Source organism: Meleagris gallopavo, chromosome 5 (genome assembly GCF_000146605.3).
Source record: "Meleagris gallopavo isolate NT-WF06-2002-E0010 breed Aviagen turkey brand Nicholas breeding stock chromosome 5, Turkey_5.1, whole genome shotgun sequence".
NCBI classification, from domain to species: Eukaryota; Metazoa; Chordata; class Aves; order Galliformes; family Phasianidae; genus Meleagris; species Meleagris gallopavo.
In genome coordinates, this window is record NC_015015.2 from 36,801,705 (window position 1) to 36,822,151 (window position 20,447).

A 20,447-nucleotide genomic window follows, 5' to 3' on the forward strand; every position below is an offset into this window, starting at 1 on the left:
GGGCCGGGAGAGGGCGGCGGAGGTGCGAGCCGGGCTGCCGGGGAGGGCGCCTTAGTGCCGCTCCGACCGCGCCGAGTCCGGGTAGCGAGGGAAGCGGCACCCCCGAAACGAGCTGAAACTACGTAGCTCGCTCCGAAAGTAATGCCTCCTGTATATTTCCATGGAAACTACAACAGCTACGAAGAACACAATAACGCTATTTGATACGACAAATTCTCAGCTACAAAACGCCATTTTTCAACGTAGCCATTACCATTAGCTATGCATTTTCGCCAACCATGAACAAGGGCCTGCGTGCCACGCTCCTAAACATCTGTACCAGCAGAGGTGACACGCTATTACTCTTGCCACTGCTGAAAGGCACCACCCACACCTTGCAATGCTTGCATCCGCTGGTTGGTCTCCGTTCAGCCAAGGTTGATGAATGCCAATATCTATGGGTGCCACTTTTTCCGCATGGTGGAATTCACACTTTTGCTCCATCTGCCCTTTCATGTCAGACCCAATCTGTCGGACTGCCACTCTGCTGCCATCTGTTGCATGTCAACAACGTGGAGCAGAATATTGCTGGGAAGGTTCAACCTCTACTGCCATACCACCAACATCCGCTTCTGACCTCGTGGGCAAACAACGTAAAATAGGAGGCATTACTTTTGGAGCAGAACTCATAAATGATTTAGAAGTTCTGTTTATTGAATGAGAAGGCACAAATCATCAATCCCCAGAACACTGATGGGGTTAAAAGGCAGGAGACAATACTCTTGATTACACCCAATCCTTTTTCCTTTAGCTGTCATGAGCCCTTACTCATCCCTTTTCCAGCTGCTTTACCCCCTTTTCTGAGCTGCTTTTCAGTACTGCACCACCGCCCAAAACAATAAGGAAGAAAACCCTCCATCCATGTAGTTTTAATTCTTCAGGAGGTTCACAGAACTCTAGCTAGGACAGGTGGGTTTTTATTGTTCAGGCTTGCACTCTTTCCCATGTTTAGCACAAACCAAGGCTGAGTCTTTCACTCTCCAGTTTTAAATACACTTAAGTCAGCCTGAACACTGCAGATGAGGACCTATCTCTTTTGGTGTCTTCTCATAGTTGATTTTAAAGACAAGAACGCAGCTCAGACACTACTCCTTTCCCCTTCCCCCCTCAGTTAACATTTCTTGATTTCTATTTTCACAGACTGAGAAACTGAAGAAGGAGCTGATTGATTTGAAACAGCAAACACAAGAAGAGAACAGGAAACTGGTGAATGACTTTTTGTCCTCAGAACAATGGGATCCACTGAGCAGGCTGAACAGTAGTTCTGATTTTAGTGTGAGGAATAAGTTAGGGCAGCAAACTCTGCAACTCTTGAGTAGAAAAGAACTTGAAAAAAAAGAATGGTGATGTGGGAATTACCTTTTGACTCTCTTGTGTTATTTTGGATAATAGGAATACCCTATTATTTGGATAATAGGATCAGCCTTGCAGAGAAGGACCTGGGGTCCTGGTGGATGAGAAACTTAACATGAGCCAGCAGTGTGCTCTTGCAGCTCAGGAAGCAAATGGTATTCTGGGCTCCATCAGAAGAAGGGTGGCCAGTAGGGACAGGAGGTGATTGCCCCTCTCTACTCTGCTCTTATGAGGCCCCATCTGGAGTACTGTGTCCAAGTCTGGAGCCCCCAATACAAGAAAGACAGAGAGCTGTTGGAAAGGGTCCAGAGGAGAGCCGCAAAGATGATCAGGGGACTGGAGCACCTCCCCTACAAAGACAGGCTGAGGGAGCTGGGCTTGTTCAGCCTGGAGAAAAGAAGGCTGCAGGATGACCTAATTGCAGCCTTTCAGTACCTAAAGGAAGCCTACAAACAGGAGGAGAGTCAACGCTTTGAAAGGGTAGATAACAGCAGGACAAGGGGAAATGGTTTTAAGTTGAGGAGGGGAAGATTTAGGTTGGATGTCAGGGGGAAATTCTTTACAGACAGTGGTGAGGTGCTGGAACAGGCTGCCCAGAGAGGTTGTGGATGTCCCGTCCCTGGAGGAGTTCAAGGCCAGATTGGATGGGGCCCTGGGCAGCCTGGTCTGGTAATAAATGGGGAGGTTGGTGGCCTTGCATGTGGCAGAGGTGTTGGAGATCCATGATCCTTGAGGTCCCTTCCAACCCTGGCCATCCTATGATTCTGTGAATACTTTATAGTATCTGAAATAGTACGAAGAAGCAGCTGGGTAATGGTGAAGCCAGAGACCAGCAAAAAAAAGTTTCATTTTTATTGAGTTAACAAATAATTAATTTGAATTCTTCTGTATTTCTCCTTCATTCATTTCTACTGAAGCAAAAATTCATAAAAAGAACTAAGAAAATTATTGTTCATTAACAACCTGTAAGAAACACAGAACTGAGCTCATCTCCACTTTAAGACAGCATCTGCTGTGAACAAGACTCCACAACATTTCTCCCATCCTCAAATATAAAGAATAGAAAAGGATATGGCTGATGTTCCAAATACTGTTTTACACTTACTAGTAATTTCTAGGGTTTTTATTTCATTAGAGGGTTGGTAGCTTCTGGTGAGTTTGCAGCATTTCTACTCATGATGAATTTCTTGTATTCCTTATTTTTCCAAACATTGCAGTTCATTGTGACTTCAGATATTCAGTAGCGTGTGCTCTGTGTTTTATGTTACAAGATTCGATGGCTGGCTTCTCTCATTTTGTTTCCTTCTTACTGATTATTTCTGAATTGCAGGAAGACTATTATACCCAACAAATAAAAGAACTGGAAGAGAAATTTCAGAAAAAAGTTGGAGAAATCAGCCAAATTCAAGTAGAATTGAATTTAATAAAGGAATTCCACAAGGAGAAAGCAGCTATGGAGAAAGAGCTGGAAGATGTAAGTTTGTTGTAAAGATGGGTTTGCAACTCTTACTAAAAAAGCAACCTTTCTTGCTTTATGATAACAGAGTTTGGGAGTGGGGAACAGACAGAACTGATCTACTAGACTGTTTTCTTTCAGCACAGTGTACAGAGTCTGAGGAAAAACATTAAGTTTGTAAAAGGCAAATTCCATAGCCAGAAATTGCATCCACAATGGGCCAGTGCTGTAGCGTGTTGTGTTTGTTTGTTTGTTTGTTTGTTTTTAATTTTTATTTATTTATTTTTAACAAAATCAATGTGGAATCATACAAGCACATATATAGACATGGTACAGGATTTAGTACATGTTTTGAATCTATACTACACATATTAAGTAGTGGTATTAACTGTAAAACATTTCAGCTGAGATAGCAAGCATCTCAGCTGACAGGAGATCCAATGGGCACCTCAAACAACTTGAGCTGTCTTCCTGACTCAGCTCACCTCACTTTTTTTCCAGCTACAATGCAGGTCTTGGAAACAAAACAACATGCTTTCTATGGAGAAAAATGATTGCTCAGTGGCATTTGGTTTGTTAATATATAGCTGCTTTTAAACAAAGACATTAAATACAGTTAGTTAGTCATGCATTTTTCTAAGGATGCTCGAGGCGTTGGATTTCAAACAGTCTTGATGACTGAATGAATCTGCAAACTAGATTCCTAAAACTAAGCATGAAACAGAATGATAGATCATGTGTGTGAATGACTGACTGATATAAAAATACAGGCAAAAGTGAACTATGAAGAGTAGGCAGAACAGCACCAAAAGTCAGATTTAAATGAATTTTGGAGATTGTGGGAAGATTTGATGAGGACTGTGGGTAGTGCCAGGAAAGAGTACCAAGTACCTCCTTCAGTAGTTGCATCTGCATTTTTTAATTATGAGGCTGAAATTAAAACACCGCTATTACAGAGGTTTATTTTTTTATCACAGTTAAAGAAGAATATCAAGATCTCAAACAGGAGACATCAGGAAGAGGTCCTGCAACTGGAGAGGAGGTTTCTTGAAGAGAAGGTAAAAGCTGACAGGCAATTAAACAAACTTTTATTAGAAAGAAGATTTCTCCCACTGGTTATTCTGGCTTCTTTATTTCTGACAACTCTTTTCTCAGCAATTTACAGTTCCCCATGTCAGTGTAAGTATGATGACTGAGCTGAAGGGTAGGTGCAGCTTTCAAAGGAAAGGCATAAGATGTCATGGTCCCAGAGAGGCATTATTCTCCACTGCTATCAGGAACTTAAGTGCCCATGGAAGTTCATTCTTTTTTTATTGGTAAGAAGTTGTGCTACTGAAAGTTGTGTAGGATTTTAGAATTTACGCTGTAACAGGTTTTAAGCTTCAATTCCAAGGGCCTCAAGCAAAGTTTAAACAGGCTTTTCTCTCTTTCAGAAAAGACTAGAAGAAGATGCTGAGAAGAAGCTAATGATGACAAGAGAGGCTGCTCGACATGAAGCTGTTTTGTAAGAAACTCATGCCTTTTCTGCTTTCTACTTTACTAAACCATTTTAGTGCTGTGTTCTGAGGAACTATTTTTTCCATGTTACTGCATGGACCTTGAAGGGCAAAATCAGTGATGACTGAGGCTGTTTTTCTAATTTTAAATGTCAAGATGATGGCAACACTTTAAAAGTGTTTAAATGCGTTAAAAAGCATTTAAACTATAAGGCTTAATTTGGAAATTAGGATGATGAAGTAATGATTTTAATATTTAAAAAAAAGTATGAAAGTTTGTGATTAAGGTTCGTGGATTTTGTTTCACTCTGTCCAGGCAGCTGAACAGCACTGAGAGACAGGTTTTTAAAGAGAACATTCGTCTTCATGGCGCTTCATCTTATCACCTGAAGGAGGCAACGGAGTTGCAGAAAATGAAACAGAAGTTAGAGGAGGATAAAATTCTTCTGTCACAGGAAAAGGTTTCTGTTCTGGTTTTAGTTCTGTTTCGTTCCCCTCCAGGAAGGGGTCCTTGAAGTCCTGGAAACAGGTGTAAGTGTACTGAGAATAACTTCTCCGCAGCCAGACCTGTCTGCAGCTATGAACTCAGAATTGGCTGAAGAAGGAAGCGCACTGGTTTTGTCTTAACGATGGAGGAGACTGGAGGGAGGTTTTCCCATAATGGTCCAAGAATAGGTCTTTCTGTAGTGCACAGTACTCATCACGCCTTCATCTGGCTTCTGTTACAAACAAGAAACTGACCCCAAAGAAATATTCACTCTCCAGTATGAAGGTGCCAGCATCTTGACTACACTGTCACTGCTGGGGGAAAAGAAAAACCTCCAAATTTGGCGTGAAAAAAAAGCCCAAGTAATTTCTTCTTCTAATCTTTCAGGAAATCGCTGAGAGTTTGATGAGAAAAAAGATCCAACAGATCAACAAGCAGAAAGCACAGATAGGAGATCTGCAACATAAAGTGGAGAAACTGGAGATGGCCTTATGTTACAAGACTAAAGAATTTGAGACAAAGACTCAAAAAACACAGCATCAGGCACTGATAGAAAACCAGGCTAGCATGGTCGAGATCAAGAAACTGCAGCACCTGCTAGAAATGAAGGATCAGGAGATGAACCGAGTGAAGAAACTAGCTCGGAATATCTTAAATGAGAGGACTGAAGTGGAAAGGTTCTTCCTGGATGCTCTGGACCATGTGAAGCGGGAGATCATAGCCAGTAGAAAACACTATAAGGAAATGGCCCAAGCCGTTTATTACAGGAAAATGATGGAGGCATGTGCAGGGAAGGAAGAATTTCCCAAAATCAAAACATTTAACAGCAACGTGAACAGCACAAATAGTGTGTACAGAGACCTAGAAGAAGCAGAGAAATGTTACTGGTATTTTAACATCAAAAACTAGTGCCTATCTTCCTTCTGCACCTTAAAAAAATACAACAAAATCCCAAAATCTTTGTGATTATATTGTCGAGATTTGGACTACTTGTGGAGGCTGCTGTTGTGAGAATAACTGTATGAGATGTAACATCCTGTCAATTAACAATGGCTTTCTGGGTGCCTAATTACACTTTCTGTCATTATTACAATGGATTAAATTGAATACAGGCTCAAAAGAGATCTTTTCATCTTCTACAATGTGCTGTGGAAGTTAATACTGAATTTTCAGTATAGATGTACTTCTGCAGTTTCTTTTTAATAATTATTGTTGCATCTCTGGTCTTTACAGGTTATATAGGCATCATTCTCACAATGCTCTTTTCACTCACTACAGTTAACTATCAACACTGAAGCCTAAAAATTATATTGTTACAATCTTAATAGCTCCTTAGTGTGCTGCTGGCAGTTTTAATTGAAGCAACCAGTAGATGGCAAGTACTCTCTGTTCAACTGTTTGCTCATTTGTCAGAGGCCCTTGACTTTGCATTGTATTGTCAAAGCTTCTTTTCTTCAAGCTTCACAGTAATCTATAAAGCAATCCATTGCATGAAATATACAATAAGATCAGTATGAAGACTATATGCACTATATTACTAATTGACAGGATAATGTTTGAAAATAAATCAACCAAAATCTGATTTATAAGTATCTAAGAATTTGTATTAGGATGCAACTTAGTTTAAATTGAGGCTACACATGCCACAGTGGCCAGTTTCATAGATCTCTAACCACCTGCTACAAACTACAGCAATATCTATGCGCTTTAAGCCATAGAATTAGGGTCCAGGATAGCTGTGTTTGCATCTGGCTTTGGTGAGAGATCATGATTATACTACTCCCAAATAAAATGTTCGCTTAGTATGCACCAACCATTGAGTAACTAACCCATTGATGTTCAATCAATTAGAAAGCGTCGTTCAGTTTACCTTATCTCAGAAATGATACACAAGTACTGACAATTCAGAAATCAGAAGGGAAAGTAGTTAACGGAGATCTAAGGAAGTTTCCCTTGGAAAGAAGAGAAGGGGAAGACTGGAATTGAGGATAAAAGTTGGTTACATGTTAGCTCTCCTGTGTGTGAACAATGAAAAAGTAAGGAGAAGACAACGTACTTGAAATTAATACATATCAGTACTAGCCTCCTCCCTCCTGGTATTTATAATCAATAACCATATAACAGAAATAATGGGTATATTTTTTTTATTCTACTTATTTAGACAGCCACAGATTTAGAAATTAGAAAGACAGTATACAAATTTATCCTTTGAACTTACATACTATGAATAGCTTAACAAATGCAATGTACAGATAGATTTTAAAACACTTTCTACACATACAGAATCGATGAGAGAAATGCCTTTGTCATTCTCTCCTAATCCATTGATCTTTTCTGTGTTTTTCAGGGAAAATACCCAGTTTAAAAAAGTAGATATCAGTGAGTTGACATGGGAACAAAAAGAGCGTGTCCTGAGATTACTTTTTGCCAAAATGAATGACACAAATCTACGGTAATATTCTGTTTCTTCAGTAGGTGAATACAGAGCTTTCTCTGTTACGGAAGCTTGGCTGATAAACTCCAGAGCAGAGGAAAGTCTGCATCTACCATAAGAATCTAGCTGTGTGGCTTGGTGTAAGATGTTTTAACCTCATGAAAGAGGTGATATATACCAATTTTGGATGTGCACTTTTCTTCCTTTAAAAAAACAAAAATTAAACACAGTTCCGGTATATATATCTGGAACTGATCAGGCCATTGGGAATCAGGAAGGAAATGGACCAAATAACTCTTACTGTGGTCAGTCATGGATAGTCTTCACAGTGGTAAAGAGGATTATCTGGACCTCTGCTAACATCAAACATGAAATAGTCAACCCTATATTTGTAAAGCCAGAGATAACTAAAGGACAGAAAGTCTGTCCGCAGTCTGTACAATCTCTGCTTTGTGCTCTCCTCACTCATTTTTAATTGTAATTATTTTGTCACAAAATACAGAATTCAATAGTGAACATATGTTCAATTCATATAGCTGATTTCACATAGTGCATTGCAATAACCCGGTAGCGTCCTGACATTTCTGGCTTGCTGCTCTTTTTAGAAAACAAGCAGTTTGCTATGGGATTAGAAATCAGGTTGAGTTTATATCATCCTCAGATGACAATAACTTTGCTGTTGTTTCTTCCTCACAGGAAATACAGGAGAGATTTGGCTACTCCAACTCCAGCTCCTGCTGATGCTAAAGAAGAAAATATAGCTAGGTAAGACACTAAATATTACTACACTATTTAACATCTCCATTGTCCTGATAATGTAATTCTCTCTGTCATCCCGCCTCCTTTCGAAATAATTTAGTTTATCTGAAGATCTATATTGGTGTATATAGATGTATACAAAGAAATGTATGTGTGACAAGTGAGGAATTTGTTACCTACTTTTATATTTCTGGTCACGGTGATCTTTTAGTAGGGGGTCGACTCAGCTTTTCATGACACACACACAAAAATTAAATTCTCATGCCATCTTAAAGCTTCTTCTTATAAAAAAAACAGCTTTAGTATTTTTAGAGAAAAAAAGTGAAAGGCTGTGGTTGTACAGAGAGCCATATTTTCATCTAGAACACAGATTTTTGATTAAATGACAAAATATATTAAGCTGATTTTGTATTCAGTATAGGATCACTTAGAGGTAATAGGCGTGTGTGAAGTACTGTATGGGAACTGCTGAGTCATGGCCTGAACCACTGATTGAGCACCTGGGGAAAGGACCCGGTCAGCCCTGGGGGCAGGTGAAGGCAATTCAGCCGTGTGACCAGAAGGGGTGGAGTCTGGCTGCACCTCTCTGAGACTCCATTTAAGGGCTGACTGCTGCTAGGGAAGGACTTCTTTCTGGAGATTCCTCCTCAGTGGAGCTTTCCCTTGCAAACCTGGAGTCTTCTGATACAGGTAAGTGATCTTCTTCCTTTCTTTATAGCACCTTTTAATTGTACAGATCCTTCTGTTGTTACATCTCTGGTGAAACATGTTTTTCCATCATATTGATCTATCTAATTCCTGCAAGCATTCATATGCCTGGTTTTCAGAGACAGACTTGGATGTGACATGCAGCTGTTTATAATACTCTAAGGCAAGCAAAATCAATTTACCATGAAGGAATGAACGAAGGGGAGTTCTACCATGTTATCATGGAGCACGATGTCAGATATGAAGCAGTCAAACATTCACAACTGAAAATCTAACACTTGGGAACCAGATGAGCATTCATAAAGAATGGAGGGATTTTTATGGAAAGATGGGAGAGCTCCTTCTAAAAGGCTGACTACCACTTCTAGAAACAGGCGTGGAAGTGTCTGGTGGCTTTTTTTGCACAGACAGGGGAAAGAGAAGCAGAAGTTGCAGAGTCCAGTCCAAATATGGTTAAACTACTGAAATATACATTTTTAGGGCTTACACTGTTAAACAGTTCTGAGAATCTAGACTGCAATGTCCTCCAGGTCAAAAAACAAAAAACAAACAACAACAACAACAAAACCCAAGGGTTGACTATGAAATTGTGTTTTAATAAAGACTACAGAAATTTAAAATCCTTCATACTGAGATCATATTTTTGTATAGTACAGACAATATTCTTTAGCTTGTACAGTGTGTGTTAAGTAAAAAGGATAATAAACAGGCGGGTGAAAAGCCATAATAGCAGTGAGATGAGATGAAGCATGTACATCATGATCAGTGAAGAATCTGCAGCTTGATCTAAAAAGATGTTTAATTAACTAAAAAGGCAGATAAAAAATTTGTATTCCTAGTACACTTAAAAAAAAAATCTGACTTCAAAATGCTGTGGGAAACGCAGATGATCAGAAAATAAATTTACACACAAGTGTTAAGGACTAAGCGTGGAGGAAGTGCAGTGACTCCTGCAGATCTCCATCCACCAGGCAAGCTTTATTATAAAGACTAATTTTGCTATCAAAGCTGAATTTCAGAACTTATAAAGAAAAGAGATCATGTGCTTTGAACAGAAAAGTCAGAATCCCAATACTGATTGGGAAGAAAATCAATGACTCGAAAGCAAGTGACTGTAGACAGTAGTACAGACTATTACTTTATATTCCTTTCCCAGATACATGAGTTAAATCACTAATAACAGATTAACATTACCTAGAATATTTTATCTTTTCAGCACAGAAAATATCTCTTCCCACCAGATATTCATTACACAGCAGGCTGAATTATGAGTCGTCATCTTCTGCAGTAATCCTTCCGTGCATTCAGAAGTTAGCACTACAGACAGAGTAAGGCAGAGGTACGCATGGCATCAACAAGAACAACCTCCACACCACTTATGGACTCATCTGCAATTTTGGGAGTTAGCTTGTGAGCAAAGCTGCAATTCTACATCTCTTATTTGCTGTATGCAACTCTAGGATGGTAACTGGATTAAAATGCATTTTTAGTTTGCAATAAATGTTAAGTGTATGGAACTTAAGAGCTTTTGCAATCACATAATAGATGTGTGGAAATAGAACCAAAGCATTCCTTGGAATGCTGTATGGGGAAACTACTACAGAAGTTCTTGAAATGCTTTTTTTGTTATAATTTTTTACTTAAAAAAAAAAAGATTTATACAGAGGTTACAAAAGAAATTGACATACCAGCCTTTGCGAAGAGGGTAATATAATCAACAGAACACCTATAGAATGTCTTATCAAGGAGCAATCACTTTCTGCAGCAATTAGCAAACTTTTAATTCATAATCAAATTGCAAGGTGAGAATTTTCCCTCTAGAGTATAGCAGAAGGAAAAAAAAACCCAACAAAATAAGATACAAACATTAGTGGATCAGCAGCAGTTACTCTGATACATAACCATGTGTTACATTGTATCTTTATCAGAAGGCAGGGTACAGAGTCTTCACATTCAGACTTCTTTAATCAGAACAAGTAATGATTACAATCATTAGAATAGTATTATTTTCCATGGGTACTTGAATGAAGTCCCTGCAGATTTCCCTCCTAATGGCTTCATCTTCCAGGAAGCAAGAATAAAAATATAGGCTATCCAGCTCCAAATGCACGTATAAGAACAGGATATAGCAAGACTTACCCATCTCTAACACTGGGACCTGCAGTCCCTAGGGGACATGACTGTGTTTAAGCAAATGTTTGATCAACTCTGTCACATTAAAAAAAACATATATATATATTCAGAAAAACACACAGATGAGGCAGACAGCTGCTTTGTGATTAAATCATGTGTTTCTTCCTACTGACCTGTTTATTTCCTACCATCTAGACTGACATGATCTTATGATGCAAGACATAAACATGTGTTTCTGCTTTCGTAGTTCCACTATCTTAAAGGATCTGCAGGCACGTTTCTGTTAGTAAAAAGGCACCAACCAACTTCTAGGTATAATGGAACTGATAGTAAGTTGGAGAATGCAAGCAATGTGCACAACAGGAACAGTTTCCAGCTGTAAGAGGCACAGTGATGCAATGCAGGTATTTATTTTATCCTTAGACAAGCGATCAAATATGATTCCCTGAAAAATCCTTAGGAAGGTATTTCCCAGGTATTTTGGAAATTCCTCAATTGATGAAAGACTGACAGTTTCAACTCCAAAACTTGCTGTCTTCATTGTATGTAAAAGTCACTTCTGTGAGACATCCAAAGTGTCCCAGTTAGGTCACTCGAAGCGAATACTCATCTGAGTATGGTGAGCTCAAAATCTAAACATGTAAGAAAGCAGTAAAGAGAGCTGCTACAAGATGTAGCCAGTAGTGAATCGCTAAGGCTAGAAGTACTGAAGTGGAAAGCAGAATAATGTTCAAGTTCAGAAGGTTGAGAAAGAAACACAAAGTAAAGCCCATCTGTTCTCCTTTTCAATTAGATAGGATAGTTTCTTCCTGATAGTTATACAAAAACAATCAATCACAGCAACAGAAAACCCAGACTGTGCATCATAAGCTTGCCTGATCTACATAGAAAAAGAGGCCCTTAGAAAAAGTTTTCTATTTCTTCCTAAGGAAACCATGATAGTCAGGACAAAGCTGGAAACTGCAACATGGAAAGAGAGGGGCACCAGAGACAGCATCTTGAAAGGCTGATTTAGTTCCCCATAGTTGGCATAACCACAGCAGGCTTGGTAACAGTGGCATCTTCCTCTTTCCATTGGGAAATGATAGTTTTCAGCTGTGTGTAGAACTGCACTCCCTGGGGGAAAGAGATGCAAGGATCAGATATTTGGCCTTAGGAATTCTTCATATCTGTGCCACGGGCGTAGCAAGCAGTTATTTCCCACATCTACAGTGCACTGAGTTTTCCTACATGGGAACAATTCCTATCAACTTATTCCTTTCAACAGTTCCCCAAAGATTCTGGTCCTATGGGAAAGCTTGCTATTTTAGTTCTTGCTCCCTTCTCAAATCTCCCCCAATAAGGGAGATTTGATGACTATCTTCCTGTTGCCACTGCTAACATGATTTACCTCAGATCAATCTAAGAAAGTCATCCGAAATTTGGCAAGTTACCTGTTTGCCATAGAAATTTGCATCTCCTCTGAAAGAAGCACGAGAACCGGTGAAAGAGAACATGGGCAGAGGTACTGGAATTGGAACATTGACACCCACCTAAAGCAAAGAAAAGCTACCATATTAATCACAAGATAAAGAAACAGCAGATTGCAGAGCGCTCTCCAAAAATGACAGTATTCTGTATCTTTTAATCTGAAGCTGGGTACTGTTGGCTGAGTAGTCAGTGATTAGTTGCTGTAGCTGGATGGCTGTTTACCACAAATGGTGAGTGAGTATTAATAGCAATAATTCTAGCTTGAACATACCTGCCCCACATCTACTAAGTGAGAATATTTCCGAGCTGTGGCTCCATTGGTGGTGAAGATTGCGGTTCCATTTCCATAGGGGTTATTGTTCACCATCTCAATTGCATCATCCAAAGTGTCTGCTTCCAGAACCACTAAGACAGGCCCAAAGATTTCCTCCTTATAACAAGTCATGTTTGGCTGCCAAGACAAACAGCAGAAAAAGCAGACTGGATATTGAATATAATAAATAGGATATAATATATCAAATGTCCTAGGAAAGAGGATATAAACACACAAAGTGCTCACGCTCAGGATATTCCTACAATCACCCATCATGCTCCATTGCCTTCAGTCTTGGTTGCCATTCCACCATTTCCCACGCCCTGCCACCTATCTACTAAAGAGGGTACAATTTGTAATTGCTAAAGTACTTTCTGCTTTTACTGCCTGCCTAACATGAGTCACAGGTCTACTCTTTGCTCAAGGCTGATTAAAGCCAGGATTAATTCAGGACAGTTTACTTCAGATCTTGCTGATAACCTGCAGTTCTCTGAAACTCAGTGCCCAGGACACATGCTTGATAATAGCAGTATCTGAACAAACACAGAAAGTACCAGTTTAGGAAATTATTTTAAATCACAAAATAACTAACACAACAAACTAACAAAATATGCACTTGACAGGTAAGATGTACGTGGTTAATATTGAACATATTAATATTGACTATATAAAGAACTAAGAATAAAAACACTCAGTGAAACTTTTACTTCTGAATACTATTTACAATTAAAGGAAAGTGAAATGTTTTAATATCTTTAATGAAAACAGTGCAGGAAAATTATGAAACAGATTAAAAGCTGGAAATATATAAAAAGCATTTAGTCCATAAAATTGTAAGAATACAACAACAGCAGAACTATCAAGACTGGTATGCCATGTTGGAATCACACCAGAGGGCCAAAATGAATCTAATACTTAAAAAGCAATTAACTAATACCAGCTAATGGCATAAATGTTAAAAAGAACTTAGATATGAAAACCGACTTGAGATGTGTGCCTGGTAAAAAATATTCTCCCATAGAGAATGCTATGCATTATATTGATATCTATAAATACTAAAGTTGCAAACCGTAGGAATGTATAATGGGCAGACAGGAAAATTTTATGTTTGGCTGTTAGTCATACTCTTCTTTAGGCATCTGCCGCTGGCCATTGCTACAGAAGAGTACACAACGTTCAGTGGACACTTAATTTGACACAGTACAAACTGTCCATATGTTCTTCCAATTGGCTACATTCCAAAAAAGTTAAGATTATTAACTTTATTCATATCAATAATTTTATTAATATTGTTCTGTTCCTGTGAATTCTTTCGTCACCTCCACAGCAACATTACACAATCAGCACTTCACTGGAATTGTGCAAGGGAAAACTGAAGTTATTTATGAGACTTCTATGTGGTGAATCTTGATTACTGACCAATTTGGCCGACCCATTTTTCAAATGATCCTGCGACATACAGCATCAAGCACTAGTTTTTGTTACGTCACCTTGACATTGGCAAGGATCGTTGGTCCAACAAAATTGCCATTTTCATAGCCCTTCACTTTGATATTACGTCCATCCAGGAGAAGACTGGCACCTTCTTCTACTCCTTTCTGAATCAGGTGGCAAACCCTTTCCTTGGCTTGGGGACTGATTAGAGGCCCTAGGTCTGCTCCAGGCTGGTCTCCTGCAGAGAGGCAGAGATGCAAAGCTTTTAACCGTTCCTCTTCTTAGGCATAATGAAGGTAACTACATCAGCAGGAAAAAATAGGAAAATTCTGATATTTCTGAGACATGGAGCAAAGATTTGTACCATTAAGAAACGTAATCAACAAACAAGAGAAGTCATAAGCATAGTTTTAGATCACTGGGAACAGATCCTTCTCAGAAAGAAAACTTTTCCTCCATGCAAGATTTTATTTAAAACAAATGAAAAGCAGGAGAATTCTAATATCAATCTCAAAAGTACTTGTTTCCATTTTTCCCTCTTACTGTATGCTTACTACAAATTGGAAGGACCTGTAAGATTGCTATGTAAAACGGTAGGTTTGTGTTCTATATGGGACATAATCTCAAAGTTCCAGTTAAAATCAAACCTGTAAACTTTGCAGCACAGTTGTACTGCCAATCCTTCCTACATATTCTTAACTCCAAGTCTAGGGCTCTGTGTCCCAACCCAGACAATCTGCTAGCTCCCATCCTTATGGATCAAGCCTACAGAGCCAGCAGCTCCAAGAGACATACTACAATATGGCAGACACACCAACCTAAAAAGCCACAGTTGTACAGAAGCAAAGTAGCTGGTAAGAAATTATCAGAATCTGTACCTGCATTTACACGTAGATTTTTGGCTCTTTCCACCAACTCTGGCAACCATTTCTGTGCTTCTCCCACTAAAATTGCTGTAGACAGGGCCATGCAGCGTTGGCCAGCTGCTCCAAAGGCAGCTCCAACCAGCTGGTTCAAGGTGTTCTCTTTATTGGCATCTGGCATCACCACACCATGGTTCTTTGCTCCCTAAAATACAAAACACATACAGACTCCATTAACCCCCCCCACTCACTTCTCTAGTGCTCTGGTAATAACATGGTGTAGTAATTATGATTTGCTGCCAACACGATGGCAAGAAGGTCAGCCTCATCAAGTAATTATCAGTAGCAAAGTCAGTGTCTGCTGCAGAACAGTGTGGTCTGTTTAAGCACACGCAGATAGAGGAACTCTGTGTGGTGCTGCATGCTGTATTGAGTGGCATTACCATGTTAGCCTGGACTCTCTTGCCATTCCGGGATCCTCTTTCGTAGATGTACTCGCCAGCCTGATTAGATCCCACAAAGCTGATAGCTCTGATATCCGGATGGTCACAAATGAAGTTCACAGCTTCAAATAGGAAATAATACATTATACACTGTAGTGTAAAATGCTTCCCTCTGTCCTCATCCCCATACTTCTAATCTATGCATCTTTCTTCTCATTAGAATTCTTGCATCTATTTCCTACATTTGAGTTCCCCTGCTGCCCGTTCATGCATCTCTCCACTCTAACTTCTCAGCATGTGAGCTCTGCCCCAGGGCTCTTACAACAGTATTTCTGCTGGCTTTTCATGCTCTGGGCCTCAAGTACTCAAAACACAGGCCCGCCAGTCAAATCTCGGGAGCTCTGTACGTATCTGACAGGGGCTAAGACAGAGGCCTTTCCAAACCTCTCTAACAGCAGCATGATCAGATGCTCAAACAGCTCTAATACCTCCACTAAGTAGACACCACAACACATACATACTCCAGTCCAACAAGAGCTATTATTACCTTCATGCTGTCCATGGATGATATTCAGGGTCCCATCTGGGGCACCAGCATCCTGAAACAGCTTGGCAAGGAACATGAGCGCTCCTGGCACACGCTCAGACGGTTTCATCAAGAATGTGTTTCCACAAACCATAGCCATGGGAAACATCCAAAGAGGAATCATCGCTGGGAAATTGAACGGTGCAATGCCAGCACACACACCCAAAGGCAGACGGTAGGTGCAAGTGTCCATGTCTTTAGTGATGGAGGGCATGGTCTCTCCCAGTATGAGAGACGTCACACTGCAAGCATGTTCAACCACCTCTGCAGCAGAAAGGGCAATATGCCACTGGGTGATCTGTTAACGGTCACTCCCCATACTCCCTTCTCAGCACCACCTTGACCCACAGTTTAAAACTCACTGTGCTCCAGAAAATCCCTTTGCTCTCCCAAGCACTGTGAGCTCACTGTGAATGGATTCTCTCCTGAGTACGCTATAAACTACTGTGATAGAAGCGCAGATTCAACAGCCCCAGTAAAAGTAGTACAGATGTAGTTTTAATGTGCCAGCTGGGATTCAACCTCAGACATTTCAGCACAAGTGAGAAGTTCCTATCTCTTTACAGCACTCAGTAGTCACTCCTAGGAAAATAAAGGATCTAACAACTTGGAAGTGACTTAGGAACTCTACCAAAGGGAACTCTCAAGTTGGAGTTACAACTGCCCTTCTTCTTTCAGAAGGAAGCTATGAGGGGAGCTAGATGTACAAACTCCTAGAGCAAACAGTTGCTCAGGAGAATTCCTCCCTTTCTGTGGGTTCTGAAAGCCCCTTTTGTAACAGATGGAGCCAGCAGCTTACGGAGGCCTCGGAACACATCTCCCTCAGCGTCAGCCAGGGTCTTCCCTTGCTCAAAGGTGATGAGTTTTGAAATTTCTTTCTGAAAATGGAAAACACAAAGTTTATGAATGTTAGAAAAATGCCTGCCCATGAAGAAGGGCTCAGGGATAAGTTTAACATCTACAGTCTGAGTAGATCCTGGGGAAGCTGACATGGGCTGATTTGCTATTGCAGACAAGAAGTCAATAAGTTACACTAGTGATATTGAAAAAAAAAACACCAAAACCAACAAGCATCTGTGGGCTGGCTTATATTCTATTGCTTTCACATGTCACAACACAGACACAGAGAAAAACCTGGGGAATCAAAAAATATACTTTTCTCACTTGTCTTTGTCAACTGGCACATTCTCCACCAAGCTCCTCCTGTGGTATTTTGGTAAAAGAAACAAATGCAGAATAATATTCCCTAAGAAGTGCTGCCTCTGTGTCTGCTTTGGCCTGGAGAGTGCTTTGCTACACCTCTCAGTGATGGTGACTGTCAGCTCCTCATTTACGGCAACAACATCTTACCAACAACTCAATTAATGATTAAGTCTCTTAATTTAGTTCATAGTCAGCTACAATGCATTCAGTAACAGCCATCACACAGAGCCACAGTGTCTCACCAGATTGTCTTTGATGAGCTGTTGGTAACGCAGGAAGATTTGCTGGCGACTCAAAACAGATGTTTCTGACCAGTTCCAAAAAGCCTTTTTGCAAGAAGCTACAGCTGCCTCCATTTCACTAGTGGTAGCTTTTGGTACACGAGCAACCACTTCATTTGTGGCCTGATGGAAAGAAACAAATTGTATCAAAACTGATTTTTTTTCAGCTATCCTTGCCAACCATTCAACAGTCCTTGCACACCACACACTTAATACCTTTATTCTGAAAGGAGCTGTACTTCTCAGGGGGAAACAGAAAAGAGACTGCTCTCTTAGTGCACACTGAGAGGCCTGGACCACAGCTGGAATTCTATGCATTTTGTAGTTCTGAAAATCTTCAGTCTACACATCTCAAATCAGGCACACAGAAAACTGTACTGGTTTCCAAGTGGGAATTTCAGCAACTTGTCTGATACATTTTGCAATTTATCAGGACTTCACGTTCAGCTGGCATCAAATCATATCAGGCTGCATACATGCAGGATGAAAGGAAGCCTTCTGAAATTTTGACATCACACAGAGCCTTTCTATGTGAAAAATAGTTAAGCAGGATTTCAGCTTTCTCTCCAGAGATCAGGGGTTTACTACATAGGGGTTTACTACATTACTTCCCTAAGACTGACACTGAACATGAAGAGGAAACTGCGAAGCAATTACACAACACTAAATCCATCTTAAGCTCCAACTCTAAGCTTTCTCCAGAAGCACACATACTTCCCCCTCTTACCAAGTGATTCAAGGAAATCACAGCACCCTCTTGCACACCAACTGTGGGTATATGAGCAGAAGCCATTTCACTTACTGGGTTGTGGATATCAATCCATTCTGTGGTTTTGGACTCGACAAACTTCCCATCGATGAACAGTTTGGTTGTTGGCTGTGGAAGACAGCACAGTGAGTGATCTTTGCCTGAAGGTGCACACATAACAATGTGTGCCCTGTTATGTGCAGGCTTTTGTCATTTACTGCTGTACTCCATTCTTTCCCTCGATTTAGACTAAAATTGTTAAAACCCTGTCTAAAAACTATTACAGAAGATATACATTGCTAGAATTATGTTCAGAACTATTTTAATCTACTCAGTCACCACAATTACTAAGTCACAAAAACCCTGCAGTTCCTAAACATGTTAAAAAAAAAGTTAATAATTCACTTTGTAAGAATTCTGCTCACTTGGTGCAAACTGTGCTATGTTTCCTTTCCATCAAGTCACTAAGCTGGTTCATCTCCCAGCTCATAGTTGTAGGTACAGTGCTGTCCTGTTCCTGCTTCACAAATGATTCTGCAGCCAAGAGCAGGGAACCTGTTGCTGCTGAGCTCACAGCCATGGTCATGGCAGGCAGCACAGAGGGCACAGCTTTCCAGTTCCGGTGCAGAAGAAAGGAAAATGAAAGTTTTGGTTATGGAGCTCAGGTAAGTATGGAGAAGAAAAAGCAGGGGTAGAAGATGCAATTAGTGCTGTAGCATGCAGGACAAGCTGGGGCCGCATAAGTGAAGAGACTGGAAACTAGTAACTGATATTGAGAGGTAATGAGGAAACCTGGAGAAAGTGAGAAACGCTTCATGCTGCCACAGAACATTCACTTGGGGAGAATGGATAGGAAGAAGAGGAAACAGAGATGCAGAGTGAAGAACAGGTACACAGGTTATAGAAATGAGGATAAAACCATATATACCAGGAAGCTGTGTGAAGAGAATTGGGACATGGAGTCATGAGAGGGTGATCACAGAATCATTAAGGTTAGAAAACACCGCTAAGATCATCTAGCCCAACCATCAACCCATCATCACTACGTCCACTAACCATGTCCCTCAGTGCCACATCAACACAGTTCCTGAACACCTCCAGGGATGGTGACTCCACTATCTTCCCTGGGCAGCCCAGCCTGTTCCAGTGCCTCACCACTCTTTCCAAGAATATGTTTCCTAATACCCAACCTAAGCCTCCCCTGGCACAACTTAAGGCCATTCCCTCTCAGTCCAAAACTGAACACAGTACTGGAGGTACCAAGTACAGGAGGACGATCCTTTCCCTGCTGACTGCACTATTTCTGATATAAGCCAGAATGCCATTGGCCTTTTTGGCTACCTGAGCACACTGCTGGCTCATGTTCAGCTGGCTGTCAGTAACTAACACCCCCAGATCCTTTTCCTCTGCAAAGTCTTCTAGCTACTTGATCCCAAGCTCGTAGTGTCGCATGGGGTTGTTGTAACCAAAGTTCAGGATCAGACACTCGGTCTCATTAAAGCTCACACAATTGACCTCAGCCCATTGATCCAACCTGTCCAGATCCCTCTGTAAGGCCTTCTTATCCTCAGGCAGATTGACACTTCCTCCCAGCCTGGTGTCATCTGCAAATTTACTGAGGGTGCACTAAATTCCCATGTCCAGATCATCAATAAAGATATTAATCAGGATAATTCACTCTCTGGGTCCGCCCCCCCAGCCAGTCCTTTACTTAGCAAAAAGTGTACCTGTGGAAGCCATGGCTGCCACCTTCTCCAGGAGGATACTGTAGGAGACAGTGCCAAAGGCTTTGCTGTGTCAACAGCCTTTCCCTCATCCACCAGGCAAGTCACCTGGTGAGGGCAATGAGGACAGGGATGCTCTCGCTGGTGTGATGGTGGGAGGGGGACCAGAGCACAAATCAGGAAAATAAACGGGGCTGACTTGGACAGGTCATGACAGTGGAAAGTGGAGGAGTGAAAAAGGAAGAGAAAGGCAAGGGCAGGGGCACTATCAGCGAGCAGGGCTGAAGTGAGATGTCTGACCTAATGCCGGTAATGGATGGGCGAGGCCTTGGCTTGCGAAGGAATACCGCGGTGGGTTAAAATAAGAATAAAACGTTACAAGTGCTGATGTGGCTGACATTACAGCGGGACAAGCGGCGCCGCGGGCTGCACTCGGGAGAAGACTAATCTCCAGAACTGAAGGAAGTGCAGGAAATCCGAGCTCCTCCTGGCCCGGCAGAGCCTCGGTGAACGACCC

At 40.9% G+C, this 20,447-nt stretch overlaps 3 protein-coding genes across 3 annotated transcripts in view; 2 read left to right on the plus strand and 1 right to left on the minus strand.

Annotated features, from left to right (window-relative positions):
• The window catches only part of BBOF1 (basal body orientation factor 1), an 8,860-nt gene extending 318 nt beyond the window's left edge, over window positions 1–8,542 (plus strand). The window contains exons 2-10 of the mRNA XM_031553772.1: window positions 3–22; window positions 1,180–1,245; window positions 2,723–2,866; window positions 3,826–3,906; window positions 4,282–4,352; window positions 4,661–4,805; window positions 5,219–5,718; window positions 7,179–7,283; window positions 7,962–8,542. Coding sequence (XP_031409632.1) covers window positions 3–22; window positions 1,180–1,245; window positions 2,723–2,866; window positions 3,826–3,906; window positions 4,282–4,352; window positions 4,661–4,805; window positions 5,219–5,718; window positions 7,179–7,283; window positions 7,962–8,034 — 1,205 coding nt within the window. The 3' untranslated portion in view covers window positions 8,035–8,542. The remainder of the gene's footprint in view (window positions 1–2; window positions 23–1,179; window positions 1,246–2,722; window positions 2,867–3,825; window positions 3,907–4,281; window positions 4,353–4,660; window positions 4,806–5,218; window positions 5,719–7,178; window positions 7,284–7,961) is intronic.
• Window positions 8,543–9,307: 765 nt separating this feature from the next.
• On the minus strand, window positions 9,308–18,786 carry ALDH6A1 (aldehyde dehydrogenase 6 family member A1). Its single transcript, XM_003206605.3, has 12 exons — window positions 18,781–18,786; window positions 18,632–18,646; window positions 18,261–18,335; window positions 17,420–17,581; window positions 16,774–16,852; window positions 15,936–16,238; window positions 15,389–15,510; window positions 14,961–15,150; window positions 14,139–14,320; window positions 12,607–12,786; window positions 12,299–12,397; window positions 9,308–11,981 (listed from the first exon to the last, which is right to left on the minus strand). The coding sequence occupies exons 1-12, from the start codon at window positions 18,784–18,786 to the stop codon at window positions 11,877–11,879; spliced, it is 1,518 nt and encodes a 505-aa protein (XP_003206653.2). The 3' UTR covers window positions 9,308–11,876.
• Window positions 18,785–20,447, plus strand: part of LIN52 (lin-52 DREAM MuvB core complex component) — a 43,886-nt gene continuing 42,223 nt past the window's right edge. Inside the window, exon 1 of the mRNA XM_031553773.1 lies at window positions 18,785–18,871. Within this exon, the coding sequence (XP_031409633.1) occupies window positions 18,785–18,871 (87 nt within the window). The remainder of the gene's footprint in view (window positions 18,872–20,447) is intronic.